The 22,147-nt window shown below is 51.4% G+C and overlaps 8 protein-coding genes across 8 annotated transcripts; 4 read left to right on the forward strand and 4 right to left on the reverse strand.

The window, feature by feature from the left end:
• Nucleotides 1-664: 664 nt before the first annotated feature.
• On the forward strand, nt 665-5,164 carry BJX68DRAFT_266173 (ABC transporter ATP-binding protein; the record flags this gene model as incomplete). Its single annotated transcript, XM_071045423.1, has 11 exons — nt 665-814; nt 867-947; nt 1,005-1,120; nt 1,186-1,240; nt 1,297-1,898; nt 1,961-2,570; nt 2,636-3,233; nt 3,283-3,455; nt 3,511-4,040; nt 4,105-5,074; nt 5,129-5,164. The coding sequence occupies 11 exons, from the start codon at nt 665-667 to the stop codon at nt 5,162-5,164; spliced, it is 3,921 nt and encodes a 1,306-aa protein (XP_070899706.1).
• A 737-nt stretch (nt 5,165-5,901) lies between these two features.
• On the reverse strand, nt 5,902-6,114 carry BJX68DRAFT_236058 (uncharacterized protein). Its single transcript, XM_071039954.1, has one exon. The coding sequence runs from the start codon at nt 6,100-6,102 to the stop codon at nt 5,929-5,931; it is 174 nt and encodes a 57-aa protein (XP_070899707.1). The 5' UTR covers nt 6,103-6,114; the 3' UTR covers nt 5,902-5,928.
• Nucleotides 6,115-6,355: 241 nt separating this feature from the next.
• On the forward strand, nt 6,356-7,670 carry BJX68DRAFT_236060 (NmrA/HSCARG family protein). The gene is made up of 4 exons (XM_071039955.1): nt 6,356-6,943; nt 7,023-7,070; nt 7,122-7,214; nt 7,280-7,670. The coding sequence occupies exons 1-4, from the start codon at nt 6,421-6,423 to the stop codon at nt 7,627-7,629; spliced, it is 1,014 nt and encodes a 337-aa protein (XP_070899708.1). The 5' UTR covers nt 6,356-6,420; the 3' UTR covers nt 7,630-7,670.
• A 116-nt stretch (nt 7,671-7,786) lies between these two features.
• Nucleotides 7,787-9,051, reverse strand: BJX68DRAFT_275284 (glutathione S-transferase family protein; the record flags this gene model as incomplete). The annotated part of the gene is made up of 5 exons (XM_071047816.1): nt 7,787-8,224; nt 8,289-8,456; nt 8,517-8,574; nt 8,649-8,873; nt 8,956-9,051. The coding sequence occupies 5 exons, from the start codon at nt 9,049-9,051 to the stop codon at nt 8,010-8,012; spliced, it is 762 nt and encodes a 253-aa protein (XP_070899709.1). The 3' UTR covers nt 7,787-8,009.
• A 5,443-nt stretch (nt 9,052-14,494) lies between these two features.
• BJX68DRAFT_275286 (MFS general substrate transporter) lies at nt 14,495-16,132 on the reverse strand (the record flags this gene model as incomplete). Its single annotated transcript, XM_071047817.1, has 7 exons — nt 14,495-14,684; nt 14,760-15,103; nt 15,179-15,321; nt 15,392-15,493; nt 15,552-15,610; nt 15,684-16,045; nt 16,106-16,132. The coding sequence occupies 7 exons, from the start codon at nt 16,130-16,132 to the stop codon at nt 14,495-14,497; spliced, it is 1,227 nt and encodes a 408-aa protein (XP_070899710.1).
• A 444-nt stretch (nt 16,133-16,576) lies between these two features.
• Nucleotides 16,577-18,115, forward strand: BJX68DRAFT_266179 (TauD/TfdA dioxygenase family protein; the record flags this gene model as incomplete). Its single annotated transcript, XM_071045424.1, has 6 exons — nt 16,577-16,997; nt 17,049-17,130; nt 17,194-17,331; nt 17,388-17,472; nt 17,545-17,810; nt 17,902-18,115. The coding sequence occupies 6 exons, from the start codon at nt 16,577-16,579 to the stop codon at nt 18,113-18,115; spliced, it is 1,206 nt and encodes a 401-aa protein (XP_070899711.1).
• A 391-nt stretch (nt 18,116-18,506) lies between these two features.
• Nucleotides 18,507-20,317, forward strand: BJX68DRAFT_266180 (general substrate transporter; the record flags this gene model as incomplete). Its single annotated transcript, XM_071045425.1, has 5 exons — nt 18,507-18,751; nt 18,805-18,980; nt 19,030-19,217; nt 19,272-19,876; nt 19,936-20,317. 5 exons carry the CDS (start codon nt 18,507-18,509, stop codon nt 20,315-20,317), a joined length of 1,596 nt encoding a protein of 531 aa, XP_070899712.1.
• Nucleotides 20,318-20,581: 264 nt separating this feature from the next.
• BJX68DRAFT_266181 (uncharacterized protein) lies at nt 20,582-21,631 on the reverse strand (the record flags this gene model as incomplete). Its single annotated transcript, XM_071045426.1, has 1 exon — nt 20,582-21,631. One exon carries the CDS (start codon nt 21,629-21,631, stop codon nt 20,582-20,584), a length of 1,050 nt encoding a protein of 349 aa, XP_070899713.1.
• Between the last annotated feature and the right edge of the window lie 516 nt (nt 21,632-22,147).

The raw sequence follows: 22,147 nt of genomic DNA on the forward strand, positions 1-22,147 counted from the left end.
AAAAGAGGCGCTTTAGTGGCGCTCAAATGGTTATACCCCTGTGGTGAATTCGATTTTTTCTCTTTCTACAAAGCGTCATGGCCGGCTTTGGTAAGTTGCATGCATCTCGGTCCCCGCAGATCTTTCCCTCTGCTGGTCCGTTGGCCTGTCTAGTACGACACTATAACCATCAGCAGCGCCTTCGCGTCGTCCCCATGTTCTTCGCGTCATCGAACTGCTCAGCGAGCTTAGGGTTAAGAAACCATAGTCGCCAAGGACAAACCTGCGCCAGTCAATCAAGCTGTGGGCCAATTGAGTGCCAGGCACCTGCCAAATACTATCTTGACCCACTGCGATCCGTGGTTGGGTATAGAGTGGGTTGTGCTATGACAGCTCTGCTAAGACACTCGGAAATATTGCCCGACGTCAACGATGAGCGGCGACGTTACATCCAACCTCGGACCGTTGAGACGCATCCACCACAAATGGCTCGAGTCTATTACGCCTCCTTCGACAAAATCTGCCGGCGCATCTGGACTCATGCCGCGATGGAGAAAGAGTAAATCTCACCTTATCCAATGCAGGGCTCGTCGCTGTCTGGTTTGAAACAGGGCAAGCCACCGCGCGCATATCCGTGCATTGCCTTTTCTATTTGTCGTTCTCACCCTACAAGCATTGTAGCATGATGGCCTACCCTCACTCCGCCGGAGAAAATGTGCAGGAGAAATCCTCAATGGAGCGATCGAGTCCCGATACAAATGCCGATATATCCCTTGTCGAAACGGCACCGGAGAAGGAAGACTCCGACAAAAGTCCGTCATTCGTGCATTACATCGTCAGTACCAAAAGGATTTCCGATACCTGTCTGTAGGCTAACTTAATGCTAGAGGATTCTCTCCTATGGCGCAAGGCATTGGGGCAGCCTGGCAATGGCGCTCGGATTGCTCTGCGCCATGGGATCCGGAGTTGTGAGTCGAGCTACGCACGCAAATCCTATATTCAAAATTGATTTCTGACGCCTACAGGCTCTGCCACTCATGAATATCGTTTTTGGCAACCAGGTTGGGACTCTGAACCAGTACTCGACCCCCGGATCGGCTCTGGAGGAAGGCCAGTTTACGCGGACGATAAATAGGAACAGGTATGTGATGTCCAACAGGCACAGGCAGATCTTATCATACAATTGTCGGCTCACATGGGATTTAGTTTGTATATTGTTTACCTGTTCATTGGCAAGTTCGTCTTGACATATGTGTCCATGGTACACCACGACACATGCACCGCGCAAGAATACCAGAGACGCTGATTAGATGTTAGGTCACGATGAAGCTCATAAGCCTGAGGGCATCTGCCAGCTTGCGGCTGGAATATCTAGAGTCGCTATTTTCCCTCCCGATTAGCAGGCTGGACGAGATTTCAAGTGGCACTGTGACTCACGCCATCACCTCCCTCTCAAACCAGATCCAGCAAAGCATTTCTGATAAGCTTGCCATGTTGTTCCAATCCCTAGCACTCCTCGTTGCCGCCTATGCCATCGCGTTCCGCTATTCTTGGGCCCTGACATTAGTGGTCAGTGCGGCGATTCTATTTGTGCTGCTAGGGTTCAGTGTCACTGTTCCGTTCTTCGTGAAGACTTATCACCGTGTCGAGGAGGCAGATCAGAAACATGCCTCCATTGCAGCTGATGTCCTTGCCTCGGTCCGTACCGTGTTCTCCCTCGGGGCAGAAAAGCCATTAGGGGAAAAATATGCAGCCTGGATCGAGGAAGCAAAGCGGCGGGGCGCCAAGTTGTCGATCATCAGTGGCATACACCTGGGAATCCTCTTTTTTGCAATGTACGTTAGCTTTGGCTTGGCCTTCTGGTTTGGGCTGAAACTTTTTCGCGAGGGCCATATTGATAATGTCAACACTGTAATCACGTAAGTTCCATCCCCCTCTTTTCCAGGGCCATGAGATCCAGAAACTTATTTGGCCGGTACAGGGTTTTCTTCTCCGTTATTCTGGTAGTTACCGTCCTGGGAAACATTGCATCGCCACTCATGATCATCAGCAAGGCGATCAGCGCGGCACATCCATTCTTCAGTATCATCGATGCGAGGCAGCCTCCCACGACCGGGATGAAGGAGTTCGACACAGCCAAGACAGCAGATATCACGTTTAACAACGTGAGCTTTGCGTATCCCACGCGTCCAACAACACAGGTTCTGCGCGATTTTAATGCGCGCTTCGAGCAAGGCAAGACAACGGCTCTAGTCGGGCCCTCAGGCTCTGGTAAAAGCACAATCGTGGCTCTGCTCGAACGGTGGTATGACCTCCAGACATCAGATGGTTCTAGGGACTGTGATATACTCGGTGGAGAGATTCAAGTCGGCGCAGTCAATATTAACGGACTTGACCTCGAGTGGTGGAGGGCCCAGATCGGGTTGGTTCAGCAAGAGCCCGTCCTTTTCAATACTACTATAATGGAGAACATAAGCATGGGACTGGCTGGCACCAAGTGGGAAAATGCGCCAGAGGGTATCAAGAGGGACATGGTGCTCACAGCGAGTGAAGAGGCCTTTGCGGATGATTTCATCCAGAGGCTACCCCAGGTACGAGATCTCAGAGAAATAACAGCGGGTCAGCACGAGTGAGACTTTCTAATCTCTGCAAATAGGGGTATTCAACGCTCGTCGGAGAAGGCGGACTGGCCCTTAGCGGAGGCCAGCGACAACGCATAGCGATCGCGCGCTGCATCATTCGCCGGCCACCGATTCTGATCCTTGACGAAGCAACCAGCTCAATCGATGTGCATAGCGAGCGCATCGTTCAGGCGGCGCTTGAACGGGTACTGAAGGATCGTACCACAATCTTCATCGCTCATCGACTGTCGACCGTCCGCAAAGCGGATCATATCATCGTCATGAAGGATGGCACGAACGTTGAAGAAGGATCCCATGACGAATTGATGGCAGCGCGTGGTGTATACTCTAATCTTGTCCACGCTCAAGAACTGGGCAATGCACGCGTCTTCGAACATCGGGCTGGTGAGAAAAGGGAGGAAGTCTCTTATCCTTTGCCAGTCGAAACAGCAGACGAGGGTCCTGTTGCCACGACTCAACCAGAAAAGAACGGCGAGCATATTGAGCAAGGCCTGTGGAAATCTCGGAAAAGTCCCAAGTCTTCCACAAAGATCCTACTGCGGATATTGCGAGAGCAGCAAAAGCACTGGGTGCTCTATACTCTGACCTTGATCGGCGCGATTGGCGCATCGTGTAAGTCTCTGGACAGCGGTTTTGCAATATGAGCTAACTCAGATGCCAGCTGGATTCGCACTGCAGAGCTGGCTCTTTGCGCGGATCGTGCAAGTTTTCCAGTACACCGGCCAAAGACTGATTGACGCTGGCAACTTCTGGGCGCTCATGTTCTTCATCATGGCATTGGCCATGTCGGGTTTCTACCTTCTGGTTGGGTATTGCTCGAACCGAATTTCACTGGTATGTGTAGGAACTTCTCCAGAGGCAATTTCGACAAGATCCTGACGTGTTTCAGAACGTCGCCTCGAAATACCGCGAGGAGTATTTCCACAACATCCTCGCCCAGCCCATCTCGTGGTTTGATCAGGAGGAAAACAGCAGCGGCACTCTTACTTCATGCCTGTCAACAGATCCCCGACAGCTGCAGGAGCTGTTTGGGGTGAGCGGAATTTTCCCACTCATTTCCATTCTCAGCGTCATCGGCTGCATAGCCATCTCCTTCTCTTTTGGTGCAAAGCTGGCTGCGGTGGCCTTCTGCGCTGGGACTCCATTCGTGTTTCTTGGCGCATTCGCACGCATCCGATACGAAATGAAGTATGAGGCAATCAATGCAGAGGTCTACGCAGAGAGCTCGAAATTCGCGAGTGAAGCTATTCGTGCTTTCCGGACAATCACGTCATTGAACATGGAGAAGGCCATATTACGGCGCTATACAACTCTCGTAACCCAGCAGAGGCGCCGTGCGATGAGAAAAGCCTGGTATGCTACGCTACTATTTGCATTTGCAGACAGTTTCGAGCTTTGCTCGATGGCTCTCACTTTCTGGTATGTTCTGTTCCTCCTTTCTACCCTGCTTCGTGTACTTTATTTTGCTCAACCAGCGTCCCAGGTACGGTGGCCATCTCCTGGCTTCGCATGAATACGATGTTGTGTCCTTCCTCGTTGTGTATGTTGCCATTGTCCAGGGAGGCCAATCTGCAGGGCAATTCCTGAGTTTTGGACCGAATATTGCACAGGCCGCCGCTTCGGGCGAGCGCATTCTTCGCCTTCGTCATGTCGCTGAAGGTACATCGTACCTGCATGACGAGACCAGGCATATGCCAATCAAAGGCTGCAACGCAAGCATTCAGTTTAGAGACGTCTCTTTCAACTATTCATCACGGGACACGCCTATATTTCATCACCTGAACCTGAGTATTGGGAGCGGACAGTTTGCTGCCCTAGTAGGCGCGTCTGGCTGTGGTAAATCAACCATAATATCCCTTCTGGAGCGGTTCTACCAGGTCTCGAGCGGCGAGATCCTAATGGGAGGCACTAACATCAATTCAATTGATCTCCCCTCGTATCGATCGTCTCTCGCCCTGGTGTCGCAGGAACCACAGCTCTTCGACGGCACCATCCGCGACAACCTCCTCCTCGGCCAGGCCAGCCCAGAGACCATCCCGGAGTCACAGATAATCCAGGCGTGTCGGGACGCGGAGATTCACGACTTTATCACTTCCCTCCCGGATGGCTATAACACGGCCCTCGGGGCCAATGCCCAGGCTGCCATGAGTGGAGGGCAGAGACAGCGGGTGTGTATTGCTCGCGCGCTGGTTCGCAAACCGTCCGTTCTTCTCCTCGATGAGGCCACCTCGAGCCTGGATTCCCAGTCGGAACGGCTTGTGCAAGGGGCATTGGAGAGGCTGGCGAAGAAACGCGACATGACTATTGTTACGGTGGCACATCGGCTGGCCACGATTCAAAAGGCGAATCCGATCTTTGTGCTAGGAAGGGATGGTGAGGGTGGATATACACGGGTTGTTGAGAGTGGTTCGCACGCACAGCTTATACTGAAGCGGGGAGCATATTGGGAAATGGTAAGTCCTCTCCAGCTTCGATCAAAGGCAAGGTGTGATATTAATGGACGTTAGTGCCGTGCGCAAGCTCTCGACCAAAGTATAGAATAGGGTTGTGTGTGTGTAAGAGACGGCTTTTGCGGATATACCAACACCTGACCTGGTGAAAGAGTAAACCCGGCATCTTTACGTTACGCTGTCTCTGGCGTTTTTGGACCGGGTAAGGGCCATCACCGAAGCTTTATATATGGCTAACTAACAGTTCGAGAACGTATATTAGCCCAGAGAAACCCATAGTTCCGTCTATGTTTGGTTCAAAACAATCGCATTCCGCTTCGTGGACTCTCAGCTAGAGACTTTTGTCGCGAGAAAGTGAGCTTCCTGCGACCGGATGGCAGGTATCCTACAAACTGTGTCCATAACGGCATGGACGACTTGCCTATCATCGCCGTGTACGTTGAGTGCTATGAACTACTGCAGAAGGTTGTATGCGCAAGGAAGCAGCAACACGATCCGGGCGATGAACCTCGATCTCTTAAAGACTCTTGGAAGGCCTGCTCCAGTCGCATTGTACCACTGCTCAAAATATAGTTAGTTAATGCTTTTTTGGGAACAAGTGCACAGTTGCAGATTCATCTGCATCTTTCTTACGGCCGTGAGTCCAGTCCGTTGTCGCTTTCATAAGGGGCACTCATGGGGTAGTACCGACTCTAAGGAGCTAGGGGTACGTTCTGCTTGGTCACCTATACTGTAAGTAGTATAAGGGTGCAAAGGTTATGAGCGCTAGTCGAGGGAAACGAGGACGAAGCCTTTAGTGAAGGAATGTAGATAAAGATCGAACGTCTGATCTATTGAATATCTGAGCGAGTGACTGGTTAAATACATGATATTAGAAGAATAAATCCACCGAAATAAGGAAGTAAAGATTCGTCCCGCGCCACACAGAGACTGCAGATTCCACATTTACCACTGTTGTAGAGCCTCATAACCGTCAGACTGCATGACTCGATGGGACGAATTCTACATGGGCGATTACTATAGAGCAACATCGACCAAACCGCTGGATGCAGGTGTCTGGATGATTAATATTTGATGCATGAATCTTGGCGGGAGTAGATACGACCGGACGAATGAGACTCCGAGCGCTGCGACAAAAGTTTCCGCGCAGCAGGCGTCGACCTGACAAAGTCTCCGAATTAGTAACCCTAATCTACACTGGGTACTGGGTACCAAGGATGGGGGCCAACTTGAAGCTACTTAAGTTAGGACTTGTCATTACATCTTCTCTCCACAAATGAACCCTATTCAAGCCCCATTTTAACTCTCTTTGATATTTCTGCATTTGACACCCTTGGAACTGGATACCAATGGCGGCCTCCGACATTTCTCGCACTATAGTTGTGGTAGGAGCCACAGGCAACCAAGGAGGCGGTGTTATCCGTGCACTGTTGGACTCCAAGACACCAGAGGGAGGTCTATGGCATATACGGGGCCTGACGCGAGACCCCTCTTCAGCCAAGGCGCAGAAATTCCTTGCCGACCAGCAGACCAGCGACAACCGCCTTTCCCTCGTCACCGGGCACGTGTACGACAGGGCATCCCTCAAAGACGCTTTTGCTGGCGCATATGGCGTGTTTGCCGTGACGTCCGAGACTCATACCGGAAGGGTTCTCGAGAAGGAAGAGGAGATGAAGCATGAGATTGACGCTGGTCGGAACATGGTCCTGGCGGCCGAAGAGTGCCAAGTCAGTCACTTTGTCTTTAGTAGTTTGCCGGATATGATCAAGGCAACGGGGGGTCGGTATCCGAATATTCATCACATGAACAACAAGCATGAAGTCGAGAAAATCGCCAGGGAGCGGCTTAGCGGGGTGACGTGCCTTATTCCAGGTTTGTAGCCCTACCATGTCGCGCAAGTTTCGGGCACAGCGCTGTACGTGTTTTACTGATACCGAGCTTTTCTGCGCAGGGTTCTTTTATACTAATCTGCGTTGGCCTCAATATTGTGACCGCAGATGTAAGTTTATCTTGAAATATCCATGTGCAGACTAATGTAATGATTCAATAGCGGACGGGGTCGTTCGGTTCCGTATTCCTATTCCAGGGGGCCAGGTTGCACAGTGGACTGACCCGATCCACGACATGGGTATTTTTGCAGCGAGTAAGTTTACATTAAGATGCATAGCCTCTTTGAAAAGTGACTGACACAATGCCTGATTTGTAAAGAAGTATTCAACTTGGGGGTCGAGAAAACCCATGCAAAGACTTACTTGGTCCTCAGCCCTCGAGTCACACCCAATGAGATGGTCGAAACCTTCACAAGAGTCACTGGCCAACCCGCGGTTCACGACCCGTTAACTGCAGAGGAATTCGGCGAGATGACGGTTCCCCGCGTTGGACCCGCTTTCAAACGAGATGCCACGGAAATGATGGAATGGGCAGCTGTGGCGCCACCAGACAGGATTTGCTACGGGGCTTTTACTGAGGATCAGGACTACTCCTTCGAGGAGCTCGGTCTGAAGGCTTCCTCTTTTGAGGAGTGGCTTCGCCGCAGTGGATGGACGGGCCCAGTGTAATGGACGGAAAACCCCCTAATAAACCCCAACCCTAATGCTCGCTGAGACGAGGTGATATATCATGCTAGCATGATTATATGCCCTCGGTGTAGAATTCTTAAGAGAGGCAAGTCATACTATATTCAGAGCCATTATTCTCAATATACATTCACAAATACCTAGTATAACTCTGGCACATGTAAAGATGTTCTCTGTACCAAATAACAGTCCTTAGAGATAATGAATGACTGTCTGCTTGAGAAGTGGAAGGAGATCGCTGCCTAGTACGATAACGCGCCAAATACATGTAGACGACTTCGCATAGCATCAACTATGGTACGGATCCACACGCATACTATACTCAACCTAAAGACAAAGCCCAAGGCCGAGTTGGCTAATGATCAGGCCTCTGCATCTCGCCTCATGCCCTCTTGGATCCAACCCCCGGCAGCGCGGCCCTTTGCGTCCAACTCCTCATCGGATAGTTTGTTGAGTTCGAGGTAGATATGTGGCTGGGGCGCATTCCGGCCCTCCTCAAATCCAGGCCGCTTCAAGAGTTCGTAAAGCCATTTCTGGACATGCGGAAACTCGTCGATGCTAGACAAGCCACTATATCCTGCGACAGTTGTCAGCACTTGAGCTTGGCGTCTACGCCCGATGCGTGCGCGCGTGCTACCTACTATACGCGACCACCCAGTTCCACAAGGCAATATCAGCAACCGTGAGACGATCGCCAACAATGTAGCCGGATTCACTCTTTGCGAGATGGCTGTCGAGAACGCGGTAGAGGCGGCGGGTCTCATTCACGTAGCGGCCGATGGCGTACTCGTGCTTCTCCGGGGCCATTCCTAAGTGATGAGAATGAGTTAGCCAGACCTTCGACCGGATATATGCCAGGCGTGACTCACTGGCGAAATGATTTGCTTGGCCTTGCATTGGGCCAACCCCGCTCATCTGCCACATCAGCTATAAAGTGGTGTCAGCTAAGCCCAGCCCAAAATCCCTTAGTCCCTAGAGGCGCCGCACATCCCAAGACTGACCCAATTGACCGTCTCCCAGTATTGCGGAGAGTCATAAGGATAAGAGACCTTGTGGTCCTTGTCGTACCGGGCCACAAGATACAACAGCATGCTCCCACTCTCCCAAAGGATAATCTTCTTCCCGTTCTCATCCTCGTCAACCAGGGCGGGGATCCGGCCGTTTGGATTAATTTCGAGAAACCACGGCTCCTTTTGTTCGTGCTTGAAGATGTTGATTGGGTGGAGCTTTATGAATATGAGTTGGGTTGGTTTATCGTCTTCATGTAGTAATCCTCAAGACTCGATCCACGAGACAAATTATACATACCTTGTATTCCAGTCCAAGCTCAGCCAGCAGAATGGTGGGTTTCAGGCCATTGGGAGTCCCCTCAGTATAGAGGGTGATATTAGTTTTGATTCCCATATTTGGCCTCCGAGACTTTTTCACTTGGGAAATAATTGGGGTTCTGATAGCATCGGATGAAAAGGCAAGTAAATGTGCCGCAAGAGGACGGTGGTTCTGTGGAGATTTCCATGACTCTTATATGGTTTCGGATTTCCTTGCGGCAGAATCTCCATCAATGTGTTTTGCGGCCTCATAAGTCTCCGTACCTTGGGAATGCTTAGGAATCCCAGCTTCCGAGACTCTTCCTTACATTTGTAACCGACGGCATGCGGTTGAAAAATCAGACCGATTTAATGGGCCAATCTTGACGCAAAGTGAGCGGGTATAGCTCATATTGCTATACAGAAACAAGAATATTATCATGGTTGTATAAAAGCAGTCGTTTGTCAGCGCAGGTTCCGCGGAACCGGATCCCTCGATCCAGGCAGATGCGCGGATGGACTTTGGCCGCCGCCAAAGGGGCCCCGACTAAAATTTAGTTCCACGTTCGGCCGAGGAATTGGACGAGGTAGCTATGCGCGAGGTGCGATAGCAAGTGTTGAGCTGAGCCCCAAGGGTGTCCTCGGCAATAGCCTCGAGGATGCTTAATAAGGTAATAGTGAAACGCCGCGCTGTGATCAACCGTATGTGAAATGAGTCACCTTTATTTAGGTTCAAAATCGAGTTGACATACTTTATTACATATACATGGTCAGGCATATTTCTTGTTTATATATATAAATGAGAGTTGACCGGATACAGCAGCCTCCCATCATCTCTTTATAGCAAACCGACTCCTCCTCCGAATCGTCTTGCCGCACTTAAAAAACATATACCTTTCTCGTCCATCAGTACTAGTAGCCCCTCTTTAGAGTCTCCTATGTTTAAAGGGTGTCCTATAGCCTTAGGGTTCCCTAGTCCCAGGCCCACTCCTTGTTCCCAATAGACGATCGTTCCTTCCCCAACAGCCAATCTGGATAAGTTCAGGAAGGTGGAACCACATTACGAATCTTTCCGATAGGTGCAAACGGAACCTTTGAAGGAGCGGCCTTCATGTCCATCCAATGGAGAAGGTACGAGAGTTGCTCTTCCCTGACCACCACGTATCTGTACTTAATGCCAAGGAAGAAGCAACCAATGAAGCCATCGTATTCGGATGGTGCGACGGTGGTTCCTTCCACAGCAACCTTCCACAGCAAACCCTTCCAATAATATCGGAAGGAACGACTAAGACACGCACTTTCTTCCGGTAGTACTATATACGGGCACGGAAGGAGCGACTGGCTTACTGTGGGTATTTGGGTAGTGTGCAGGCCTGGGCCTAATCGGTCGGACTACGTACATCATCCGGGGCTTCAAGCGGATAGCGACGGGACTTGTAGAGCCTAGGGGTTGTTTGTAATTGTCATTCCAGGCAGGATGTTGGTGTAAAACCCCCGCCCCGTCCCGTCCTCACACACAAAGGTGGCTGCAGCAGAGGGTCGTCTCCCGGTCCCCACGCTGCTCCTTCTCCATGTCTCGGATCCCTCGGGTTTGGTTTCCGCAAAGTCGATGATACCTGATACATGCGGCTGCGTCTCTAACTTCAAGATGTGGTTCCCAATAATCTGGAATTGATTATCCAGTTGTCTACTTTGTCTTCTTTTCTTTTCTCCCCTGTGGCGTAAATGGTGGGTGTATTACCCTGGTGTGAGGTCAAACCTGCGTTTGCGGAAATCTGATATGGCCATATAGTTAATCCGGAGGTCATGCCATCAGGGGTCCAAACAGAGTTTGTAGCTTCACGGCTCTAGAATCCGAAGTAGATCTGGGTCGACGTGGAGTCATTCCATTTATCTGAGTAGGGCTGGGAGGCCCATGGATCCGGGTCTCCATACCAGCTGCACCGACAAATGACTGCCGGGCCGGCTGAGCGATCCGCCGATGATCTAACCGCAAGTTAAGGTTAGGATTGTGTCAGCATGAAACAACCTTCGAAATCACCACAGACATCCCATTCTTTCCAAAAAAAAAAAAAAAAAAAAAAGAATGGTACAAGATGGTTTGGTTCATCTTCTGCCCAAGTTTGGTTCCGTGACCGGATCTGCACAACACGAACTGTATCTTGTGTCTAGACTCTAGAACCATGTGGTGCCTAAAATAGTATCTTACAATCTTGATCTTTCAACTTTAATTCGTATTGGCTTGCGGAAGGCTGCAAAGCCACTGACGTTATCCATATAAGAAGGCAAGGCAACTCCATAACGCTATGTACTATAGCACCAAGGACAGTTGCAGCTCTGCACATGTAATAATAGCCATTCATTTATGAATACTGGATCCATGGAAAAACAAATAACATTGTCTGATGCACCTTTGGATTGTGTCTTATTGGTTTATTTTTCTTGGCAATTCCCATGCCCATACCAGTGCACCCTGCAATCCGTGCCCTAATGGATGCTGACACTGATTCGATGGATTGATAACGCGACGTCCTCCGGGATGTCCGCATCGGGGTTTCCCCAATGGCAAGTTGGTTTTCCGCTAGGTATATGATTGGCTTTATCCGATACATCGAATGGCGTGGATGGGCAGCGTGGTGGTTCAACCCTCTCGCCAGGTGCCCTAGTAACTTCTTTGTCTTTTCCCCGCATCCGAATGTGATAGTCCCGCGCTGAATTGGCTACCCAGCTGGATAGTCCAGTCAACACTTGAGACCCCCGTCCTCGGGCCTTTGGAAGGTGTCCAACCAGGCGGGCTAGCTCTGAACTGCGGTCCAGTGTAAACTCGTTCAGGCGGCCATCCTAGCACTGGTTGAATGAGCTCTATCCTTCATTTTCAATTGACCGGGCTTCAACGCCGAAACTGGGATACTGGAACCTATGCATCTGTTACCCGTGACCCTATCAACTCGGGTTCGAGAGTCATTCAACGCACTGGCCCCATTTCTTTGTTCTGGACGCTGCTCGCCGTTCCTGGAAGGGAATCCATGCATTTAGATGTAGCAGGATCTATACCAAACGATCACGCAACCGGGACCTCCAATGGACTGCGTTCCCACAGAAGGTATTCCCTCCGATCCATGGGGGGATTCTGCTAAATCTGTCCCTATAACCTGAGAGGGTATGGCTGTTTTCGGCAGCTACTGCTCCTACGGCATATCACTCCTGTCGTCATGAGTCTCTAGAGGCCGAATAGGGTCCGGAGTCCTTGGGTCGACTTGGCCAAGCCAGCCCCTCCCGAACGTCGCGCCTTAGGCCTAGTGATACTAGCGAATATGAGACATTTGCTTTGAGGTTCATTCTTGGCCTAGGGTCGTTCGATAGCATTGTCTGATTGTCTAATCAGGATCTTGACTAGTTCGATGAGTATCTTCTGATCATAATGACATGTCTAGAACCAGAATATCTTGCCACTTCTGAAGATAAAAGGCGCGCAGATACTCCTCCTGTGAGCAATTTTCTGGCAACCCAGATCACAACCAGCAAGAACAGTACTCAACTCTTCTTTTAATATGAAGTCCTCAGTCTACATCCTCGGTGTGCTGCTGCCAATTGCTGGGCAGTTAGCAGTAGCAGCCCCGATTGCAAACCCGGACGCCGACTCACTGGAAAAGAGACAAGTTAACCCCGCTGCTACGGCCGGTGCATACGCCAATCCCACTACTGCTGCTGTGGTTGCCGCTCCTACTACTGCGGGTGTGGCTATCGCTCCTGGTAGCGCTAGTGTGGCTGCTACTGCTGGTAGTCCTAGCCCGACCAGTACTCCTGGCAGTGCCGTCCAGTCCGCCGCCGAGGCCGCCGCTTCTGCTGGTCTCCCCTCGGGATCCGCCGTGGCTAGTGCCCCGCAGACCCCGCAGTGGCCGGAGAACGCGCCTAAGCCTGAGAGCCTGAGCCCTATCCCTAATACCCCGTCCGGTCCCCCGACCATCGTCGTCAACTCCGCCGTTGCCATTGCCATCTCAGGCGGTAGTGGACAAGCCGCCGCAGCCGCCGCCGCTTCAGCTGCCGCCTCCTCTGGTGGATCAGCTTCTGCCTCTGCTGCCGCCTCTGCCGCCGCAGCCGCAGCCTCTGCTGGTGCGAGTGCAAACGATGTCGCTGCCTGTGCAGCTGCAGCGGCCGCCGCCTCCTCTGGAGGTAGTGGAAGCGCTGCTTCAGCTGCTGCCTCGGCCGCCGTCTCCTCTTCTGGTGGAAAAAGTGCCGCTGCAGCTGCAGCCGCAGCTGCTTCCGCCGCTGGTGCAAGTGGATCAGATGTTGCTGCTGCTGCTGCTGCCGCCGCTGCCGCTGCGGGTGGTTCTGGTGGACAGGGTGCCGCCTCTGCTGCCGCTGCTGCCGCTGCTGCTGCTGGTGGTGGAAGTAGTGCCGCCGCCGCCGCCGCTGCCTCTGCTGCTTCTTCTGGAGGTAATGGATGGGATGTTGCTACCGCTAGCGCCGCAGCTGCCGCTTCTGCTGCTGGTGCTAGTGGAAATGATGTTGCCGCTGCTGCTACGTCCGTGGCCTCGGCTTCTGGTTCTGGAAGTGCTGCTGCTGCTGCTGCGGCTGCGTCGGCGGCGTCTTCTGGTAAGAGCGGACATGATGTTGCTTCTGCTGCGGCTTCGGCTTCGGCTTCTTCTGCTACTCGTCGTGACAATGGCTCTGGCTCTTGGGGTGGACACCACGATGACGAACACCACGATCATGGTGACCACGGCTGTGAGATCCATGACGCATTCTGGTACTACGACGAACCCAACCGCTCCAGCCATCGTTGTGGCAGGGCTAGGGCTGGCTCGTACTTTGAGTCATTCTGCAAGGACCAGTAAGTTCTAAATCAAACAATTGTACCAACTTGTGCTAACTTTATATCCAACAGCGACTGGTATAAGACTTCATCCGGATGGGCCCATCAGGACTATAAACCCAAGGGCTGCTGTAAGTTATTCTATTCTCTTTGAACTCTCTAGTACCAAGTACTTTGCTGATACGTTCTGCAGATGTCTCGGTTCAAGCTTGCTAATAGTGCTACCTATTTTTACGGTAACTGCTATGAGAGAGCATAGGAATATGGCTAAACCATGTCAACGGGTTGCCGACTGTGCTGCGCCATTTCATTCAGTGCCTGACATTCTTGGTAAGTACAGTACAGGCATATAGCGAGTGCGCCCTCAATTCTTCACACGCAATCAAGAACAGTTTGAGATAGAATACTGGAATGAGATGATGCTCTCCTCTCGTGAAATCGGTGATATGGGACAGAACACCATCTATCGCTGCAGTGATATACGTCGACAGGAGGAAATAAATTAAGTACTAGGTGAAGTTGCACCGAGAGACAGAGAGCGTAACACCCCTGTTGGGTTAGTCCAGACGGAATATAAGTATACATATACGCATTATCGAGCCACTAGAAGCTCACTTCTGCACCCTCCTCACCACCAACCAAGTAGGAATTATCTGAATAACCCAGAGTCCTAATCTGTATTCAAGTTAGTCCCGACCATCAAAAGAGACAGCATCAAGGGATGTCAAAGATCAACTGACAGCAACGCCTCGGCGCCCATCATACTCCATTGCGTCTGCACCGCATATCCCAGCGCCGCGCCGCCCGTATTTACGGCCTTCATATACCCCGTGTATCGCTCAAGCTCGTCAACATTCTCTGTCAACGATCCAACAAGTGCGTACATGAATGTCTGGAATGCATGGTCGACGAATCTACCCCCTTCAGTCAGCTTTGATTCTTCACGATCAAGTACGTGTCGGAAAGACTGAATCGACGAGAGAACATACCCATCAGCCAGCATCAACAGGAAACTAGCATAAAACTCTCCTTGCTCCCAGTCTAATCCGACAGGAGCAGTCTTCTCATAGTACCACTGCACAACCGTATACCACAACCACACGAGAGTATATAGCGTGTAGACAACGATAAAGGCCCATCGAAATTTGGCAGACTTTGACAGCCGTGTCGAATCCAGAAAGACGCCCATTGCAAATGTGCCGGCAATGCCAGCGAATGCCCCTGTGAAGGATGTGAGAGCGCGACCCCGGACGGAGTGGTATACCGCAGTGAAGTTGCCCTTGTAGGAGAGGAACCATTGGGAGAAGATGAAGAGTGGGGTTAAGAGGAGCATCTGCATGTTTTATTAGCATAGCTTGTTTGAGGGGGTCATGAAGCTAACCTCTCTCCGCTGAACAGCACTAAAGACCTTCTTCGCCTCTTCCCATGCATTGGGCTGTTTCTTAGTCTGGATCTTGACGCCATCGCGACGGATCACTTTCTCCGGGTTCGATAGCAACAGTGCGATAAACGGGCCGCAGGCGGCGATTGCGATCAAGGGTATGTAAGTCACTGGAAAGATACACTTCATGTTAGTTCCGATTGTATTAGGGTTGACTGGAGAAGGGACTTCGCTACATGCCTGGTGATATCGCCCCTGCCTCGCGGTTTTTGGCATTGAAGCCCAGAGCAAGGGCGCCACCGATCGAGTTTCCGGCCGCGATTGACCCGTACCAGATGGAGACTAAATAATTTCAGGATGGATTAGCATACGGCTCTCTGAAATGAGCATATAAACGTACTGAATTTGCCTTTGAAGTCAGGCTCTGGGTAAGCGAGCATGACCGAGGCCTGGACAACCCTAATCACCGAGTTACCCATGTCAGTCTATTCATAGCATTAAAGAAAGGCGCCCTTCATTAAATTGTACTCACCACAACAAGGCAGTCGTAAATCCCTGCAACGCGGACGCAAAGTACATGAACCAGATCGTATGGAACTTGTTATTGCAGTACAGCGACGCCCCATTAATCGCGAACCCGAGTACACCGATGCTCAGCACGATGCGTTCCCCAAGGATGTTGACAAAAACTCCCGTCAGGAGGGCAAATATCACGTTGAGCCCATATGATATGCCGCTCGTGATGTTGACGAGGTGGGGGCTCTTGAGTCCACCGGCCCCGAGCGCATTCAGTGCCCCGTACATTCCAGGACCGCAGAAGAAGACGCCGGCTATGATGGCTGCTTGGAAGGCTGTGGAGCGGCGCCAGGGTACCTTGGTGAACGGGATAGCATCCTCGGAACTGATTTGGTTATGGCGCTCCGTGACGCCATTCTTGGTGTCTGCTTGTGAGACTTGTTCGGTAGATGCTTGAGTTGACATGTTGCTTGATACTTGCCAGGAACTGATTTAGATGAGAGAAAAGGGGTGATATCTTGGTAACTATTTATCCAAGTCCTTCTCAAGAGAGCTTCGAAATTGAAATATACAAGGAGATGCAGACAAGCACGCAATACAGCTTCTCGGGCGATAGAGATGAAGATAGGGCTATTGGGCTGTGCCATGTGGTCGGCACAGGTGCCGAAGTTCCCCAATTGGGAGAGGACGAGTTGGAGTCAAGCAACTCATCGGAGGCTGATATGCCACCACCAATTTATACCAGGCCGCGGATTGGCCCGACTGACTCGTCACGATAATCACATCAGTTCCGGCGAAATGACAAGATCTAGGTGGAAATAATTCCGCAAGGACAGCAGCCAAGGTTATTTAAAGCACCAAGGAAGCCACAACCAGAGCGTCAGAATAGTTGACGGACATCCAATCAGCATGGCACAACAGCGTACCTTGACCGTCGCCGGACAGAGAGTAACTGAGCTAAGCGACACTCAACCCACCGACATTGAGTATTCCGAGACGCCAGACCACCCAGCTGTACACCAGCGAGCTCCTCCGCTCCGGCCCCTGGGAGACCACACACCCCAACGCGGCCCTCGCGAGCCCGTTGCAGTCCCCAAAGACCGCGGACTTTTCGCCAATCCTAACCTCCCTAGTCTGTTTGCAGACCCGGCGGTCACACGGCTAGATCTTACTCCTTCTCTGGGTACTTTGATCAAGGGCCTGCAGCTGTCCTCTCTGACGGATGCACAGAAGGATGAGTTGGCACTTCTAGTGGCGCATCGCGGAGTGGTGTTCTTTCGAGACCAGGATATTACGGCGCAAGGACAGCGCGATTTGTTTGATTATTACGGTATATTACTCTACTTTCGTCCGAGACGGGTCATATGGCTAACCGACGTAGGAATCCCGGAGCTCCTCCCTGACCCAGAGGACGAGAAAACGAAAGGAAATCCCATTATTAACAACATTCAAGAACAGGAGCAGTACGTATATCATTGCCACCCTTGTAGCAGGTGAAGAACCGGCAATTGACTTGCCGCGAACAGAGACTTTCGAGCGACATACGTCCACTTCAAGTGGCCGTTTGCCGACTTCCACGCGGACAGCAGCTTCCAAGCCAATCCGCCCTCGTTCTCTCTGTTGAGGATTGACGAGTTACCACCCACCGGTGGGGATACAAATTGGTGTGTAGATTATGAGTCTCGACACCAGAAGCCTAGTGCTAAATAGGGCTTGATAGGATATCGGGATACGGCACATATGAGACCCTCTCGAGACCCCTGCAGGTCTTCGCGGACACTCTCAGTGCGTGGCACAGTTCAGCGGTATGACCATGGCCCTTTGAATACCGGTTTGAATCTGGCACAGTTATACTAACAACAAAATACAATAAACAGCACGTCTACGACTCTGTTCTCAACCACTGGAATGCCAAACCCGGCGAGCGCCCCATCGAAACGCTCCACCCGCTCGTCACAACACACCCAGTGACCGGCTACAAAGTGCTGAATCTCAACTCCGGCTTCGTGACACGTCTCGACGGCTTGAAGCGCTACGAATCGGACAAACTGCTCGAGCTACTCTTTACACATATACACACCGCGCAGGACCACATGGTGCGGTTCCGCTGGGAGAAGAACTCGGTTGCCCTTTGGGATAATCGGTACGTTTACTTGTCTATACCTCTTTTTCTCTTATGCGTGCTTTTATGTTCAGACTGTTTGGAGCTTTGGTGAGCTAATACAGTATGATAGGGCAACGACTCACCGCGCCACTCATGATTATGCACCTCTACATCGGCACGGGGTACGCGTTACAATCAAAGGAGAGGTTCCAAGGCAGGTAGCTGGAAGTCTGAGTCGAAAGGAAGCAGTTGTACAGGCGCTCAAAGACGGTAACGTGCATGCTGTGCATGATGAGAATACACGGAGGGGGAATTATGAGGAGAGAGGGTATCCGAAGGTGTGAGTGGAAGTGGGTGAGGGCAATACCTGGATCGCCCCGGGATGCCAAAACAGGGGAATGGGATCATAGAGTCGACCAGTTCTCATGCCATGCTTCGAACAATGGACATACTATACATTCAGGCTATGTCAAATGCCCCGAAGATTAGCCATGGTTCTATTCTTGGCCAGCCCAAGTCGGGTCGGGTGGACATGGGGAATAGTGGCATCGGCTCCACGAGGGGCCGCCTGTACTGTCTTGGCCAGCCTGGGCACTGGTCCAGGGCCATTCAATTCGTTCCCCAGATATTCCAAAGATTTCACTTTCTCCTTTATATAATCCCTGTGGTTCTCCCCAGGATTTCCCATCACTCTCCACAGACTCACTCCGCACTCATCATCCGTACTAGGACAAAATGAGCCCCTCGCCAACAATTCGCAAAACCGACAAGGGGGAGGTTGAGGTTGAGCATGTCTCTCATACAGAGAAGCAGAAAGTCGGCGCCCTCACCAGCGAGGTGAACGAGAATAACAACGAGACTCTCTGGCATTCCATCAAACAGAACCCCTGGGTCCTCGTCTATACCTTTTTGGCAAACTCCGGTTCTCTCTTGTTCGGATACGATGTCCTCGTCCAGGGTGCTATTACCGCCCTTCCCATGTTCTCGTGAGTCCCGCTCTACATTTGCCCTACACAGGGTTAACAGTCGATAGTGCCTATTTCGGATCCCCTTTCGGAGACTCCTTTATCCTTCCAGCGTTGTGGCAGGGGCTTTGGCAAGGGCTGAACGCGTTTGGGATCATGTGTGGTGCCGCGAGCAATGGTGTGCTTCAGGATAAGTTTGGACGAAAGGTGATGTTTTTCGTCGGGGGTGCCATTTCCGCTATTGGTATGTAGAGTCAATGATGTTTGTGCGTGATGCATCTGACACTCTCTAGGGACTGCAATCACATTCGTCGCTTCTGATGTGGATGTACTCAACGCTCGACGTGGTCTGCTTGTACTCGGCAAGTTCATTCTCGGGGCTTCCATGGGGATCCTCATGTCGACATGCCAGACGTATGTATCGGAGATATCGCCGCCGCGACTACGTACAATCTTGCTTGGTCTCTATCCTTTTCTCATTGTGAGTCTAACCCTCTACTTGTCAATCACTGAGAGGCCAAGCTAACAGAGGTAGACTGTTGGCCAGATGATTGCAATCTCGGTCGTCTTCTCCCGCATAAATGGCACCACAGACTCTGCCTTCAAGGTCCCCTTTGCTTCGCAATGGGCTTTCTCGGCCTTTGCCATTATCGTCTCCTTTATTATACCCGAGAGCCCGCTCCATCTTATCGCAAAGGACAAACTCCCCCAGGCCGAAAAGTCACTCCTCCGTCTCGGGTGCCCCACTCCTACCAGGCGTATCATGGTCATACAAGCAACAAGGGAACAAGAGAGAGCCTCGAGCGCCGAAGAAGCGACCGTTGCCGAGCTGTTCCAAGGGAGCAACCTACGGCGAACCCGCATTGTCGCCCTGTTGAACTCGCTACAACAGTTTATTGGTATTTCCTTGGTGTCAAACTCCACATATTTCTTCATCATGGCAGGCATGGACCCTTCACAGTCTTTGACCATGAACCAAGCCGGTGTTGGAGCGAGTATGGGATGCACCCTTATCTCCTGGGTTATCATCACCCACTTGGGCCGTCGAACTGCCATCCTCGGGAGCTTTGTTATGGCTGCCCTGTTCTTCTTGGGGATGGGGATTGCCGGGTTCTGGCCGCACGATCCCAAGGCTCTTCGGTGAGCCTCCCCCCTCCGCTTTCTCTCTCATGCAAGACGTACTAACCCCAGCATACCAGTTTCATCGGCGTATCTCTCATCCTCGCCGCCTGCTGCAACAATCTCGGCGTCGGAACCGCCTACCCAATCGCCGCAGCCGAGATCCCCTCAACGCGACTCCGCGCCAAAACCCTTGGGTTCGGCTTTTTGATTAATGCATTCACAACCTGGGCATTCACACTGTGCGTTCCGTATATGTTCAACGCCGATGAGGGGAACCTAGGCGGGAAGATCGGGTTTGTCTTTGTTGGGTTCTGTGTTGTGGGGTTTGTTCTGTCCTGGTTGGAGATTCCAGAGACCAAGGATATTACCTACGCGCAGATTGATCACTTGTTTCAGCAGAGGATCCCGACGAGAAGGTTCAAGGATGAGAGTGTCAGAGAGATTCCGTTGGATAAGTGACTGGATAGCTCCATTTACACAGTACGGATGGGGGTTTCTGCAGGGACCAGTTGTTGTATGTCAGAGGAGTCACGGTTAGCTCCATAGTTAGATGGAAAGTCTCATTCGAGTTGACGCTTCATAAATCATCTTGTCATACATGCATGCCCATAATCTAAGCATCGTGATGAAGTCGTCTGTAGGGTTATCACCTCTGTTGCCACGCAGACGGAATATACTGTCGGGGTTAAGGTAGCACCAGGCATCCCGTTGAACGTCTCTGACCTAATCGAGGGGTATGATTGTGTACTCGTCGACATCAATATAGCCATCGTACTCGACAAGCTGCTTTACCTCCCCAAATCCAGTCTCGTCCTCACTGTCCAACGGCTGCCACTCATACATATCCATGATTTCCGGCCAAGTCATGGCTCCCGATGCGAGTCGTACGTCATTTTTATGGCAAGGCCACGCGGTGTCCTCCGCTATTTCAGCATGTTGCCCACGCCGGACAATTACCAGCAGCTCTTTCCGAGCGTTATCTTCGTGCATAAGCTCTGGGTCTTCGTCAACTCCGAAGCTCTCGAGTCTTTCACCAAGTTGTAGCTCCTGTTCGAACCGTTGACGATTATGGGGGTTGGTGACGGCGCCTGGTATTTTTGTTTGGGTGGATCGATATATGGTGACGGAGGCGCCAGAGTCCACCCCATCCCGCTCGGCCATCACGCGGCTCCAGGTGCTAGGCTGGGGCATACGCCCATATACCCCATCAATGGATCGCACCCTTCGGAAGCCAAGCATATTGGAATCCCCTGTGATGTAATGCCATTTATTCCCGCAGTTGACTAGATCGTCTAGAGTAATGTACGCAACGTCAGGCCCATGATCGCCGAAAACCGTCAGTGTATCAAGGCATAAGCCAGGAAGTAGCTTCAGGGCCCAGACAAGCCTAACAAACACGCTATCCCCGTACTGCGGGGGTGACGGCAGTAGAATCGGCTGTGAGCCAACACGTATGTGACGGATCTGTTCAACCACAGGCCTCGGCATCGAGGAGAGCTTTTCAAGCAGGTCATGGAGTCTCTCAAAGGCAAACAAGACCTGGCCGAGCCAAGAGCTTCCGATTTCTCGATTGATAAATCGGCAGGAACGAAGAATAGCCAGAGAATTGGGCACAGGCTTCATCATCTTGTGCGTGGCGGAAATGCGAGTGATTGGTCGTTGGCCGTGGGTAAGGCGAGTTGAAGAGAACAGATAGCGGTAGACCAGCAGGCGGACCTCTGGTGGAAGCAGAAGGAACCGAGAGACCTCGGTTTGTCTTTTCGGCTTGTCCATTGCGCGGGATCTAAACAAGTTTGTGATGTTTGAGACAATGTCGAACATATCGCGAGATGCGGGGAGCTTGTGTCAATGGCTGGATGGATAGTCGGAAGCGAGATCAGTGTGCCTAGTCCACCACACCAGCCATATACGAACAGCTTGGAGCCGTTCCACGGTTGTCCTTTACTTAAGGTTGAAATGGATGATGGTGGGCCTCTCCCAATCAGTTGGGCCACCATCAATCCTGAACCTAATGACAACGAGACCACAAGGGCACTCTTAAATGCACAGGCCTAGTAAGCTGTGGGACCTCTTCAAAAATATGCCCTTCTGCCTAAGTAAAAGTACCTCTATAGATGCTGTGACAAATTAATATCTCAAAGACAACCTATGTCGCGTACGTGGTATACCTGGACAAGAATGTCTGATCATGCGTGAAACTATTCAAGAGAAGCACAAGCCTTCCTAGAATACTGATATTCATGTCCATATGTTGAACAGCACAGAGAGAAATTGCTTGTTTGCAAATTG

The sequence above is a fragment of the Aspergillus pseudodeflectus genome (assembly GCF_044049435.1).
Source record: "Aspergillus pseudodeflectus strain CBS 756.74 chromosome Unknown BJX68scaffold_18, whole genome shotgun sequence".
Lineage (NCBI taxonomy): Eukaryota > Fungi > Ascomycota > Eurotiomycetes > Eurotiales > Aspergillaceae > Aspergillus > Aspergillus pseudodeflectus.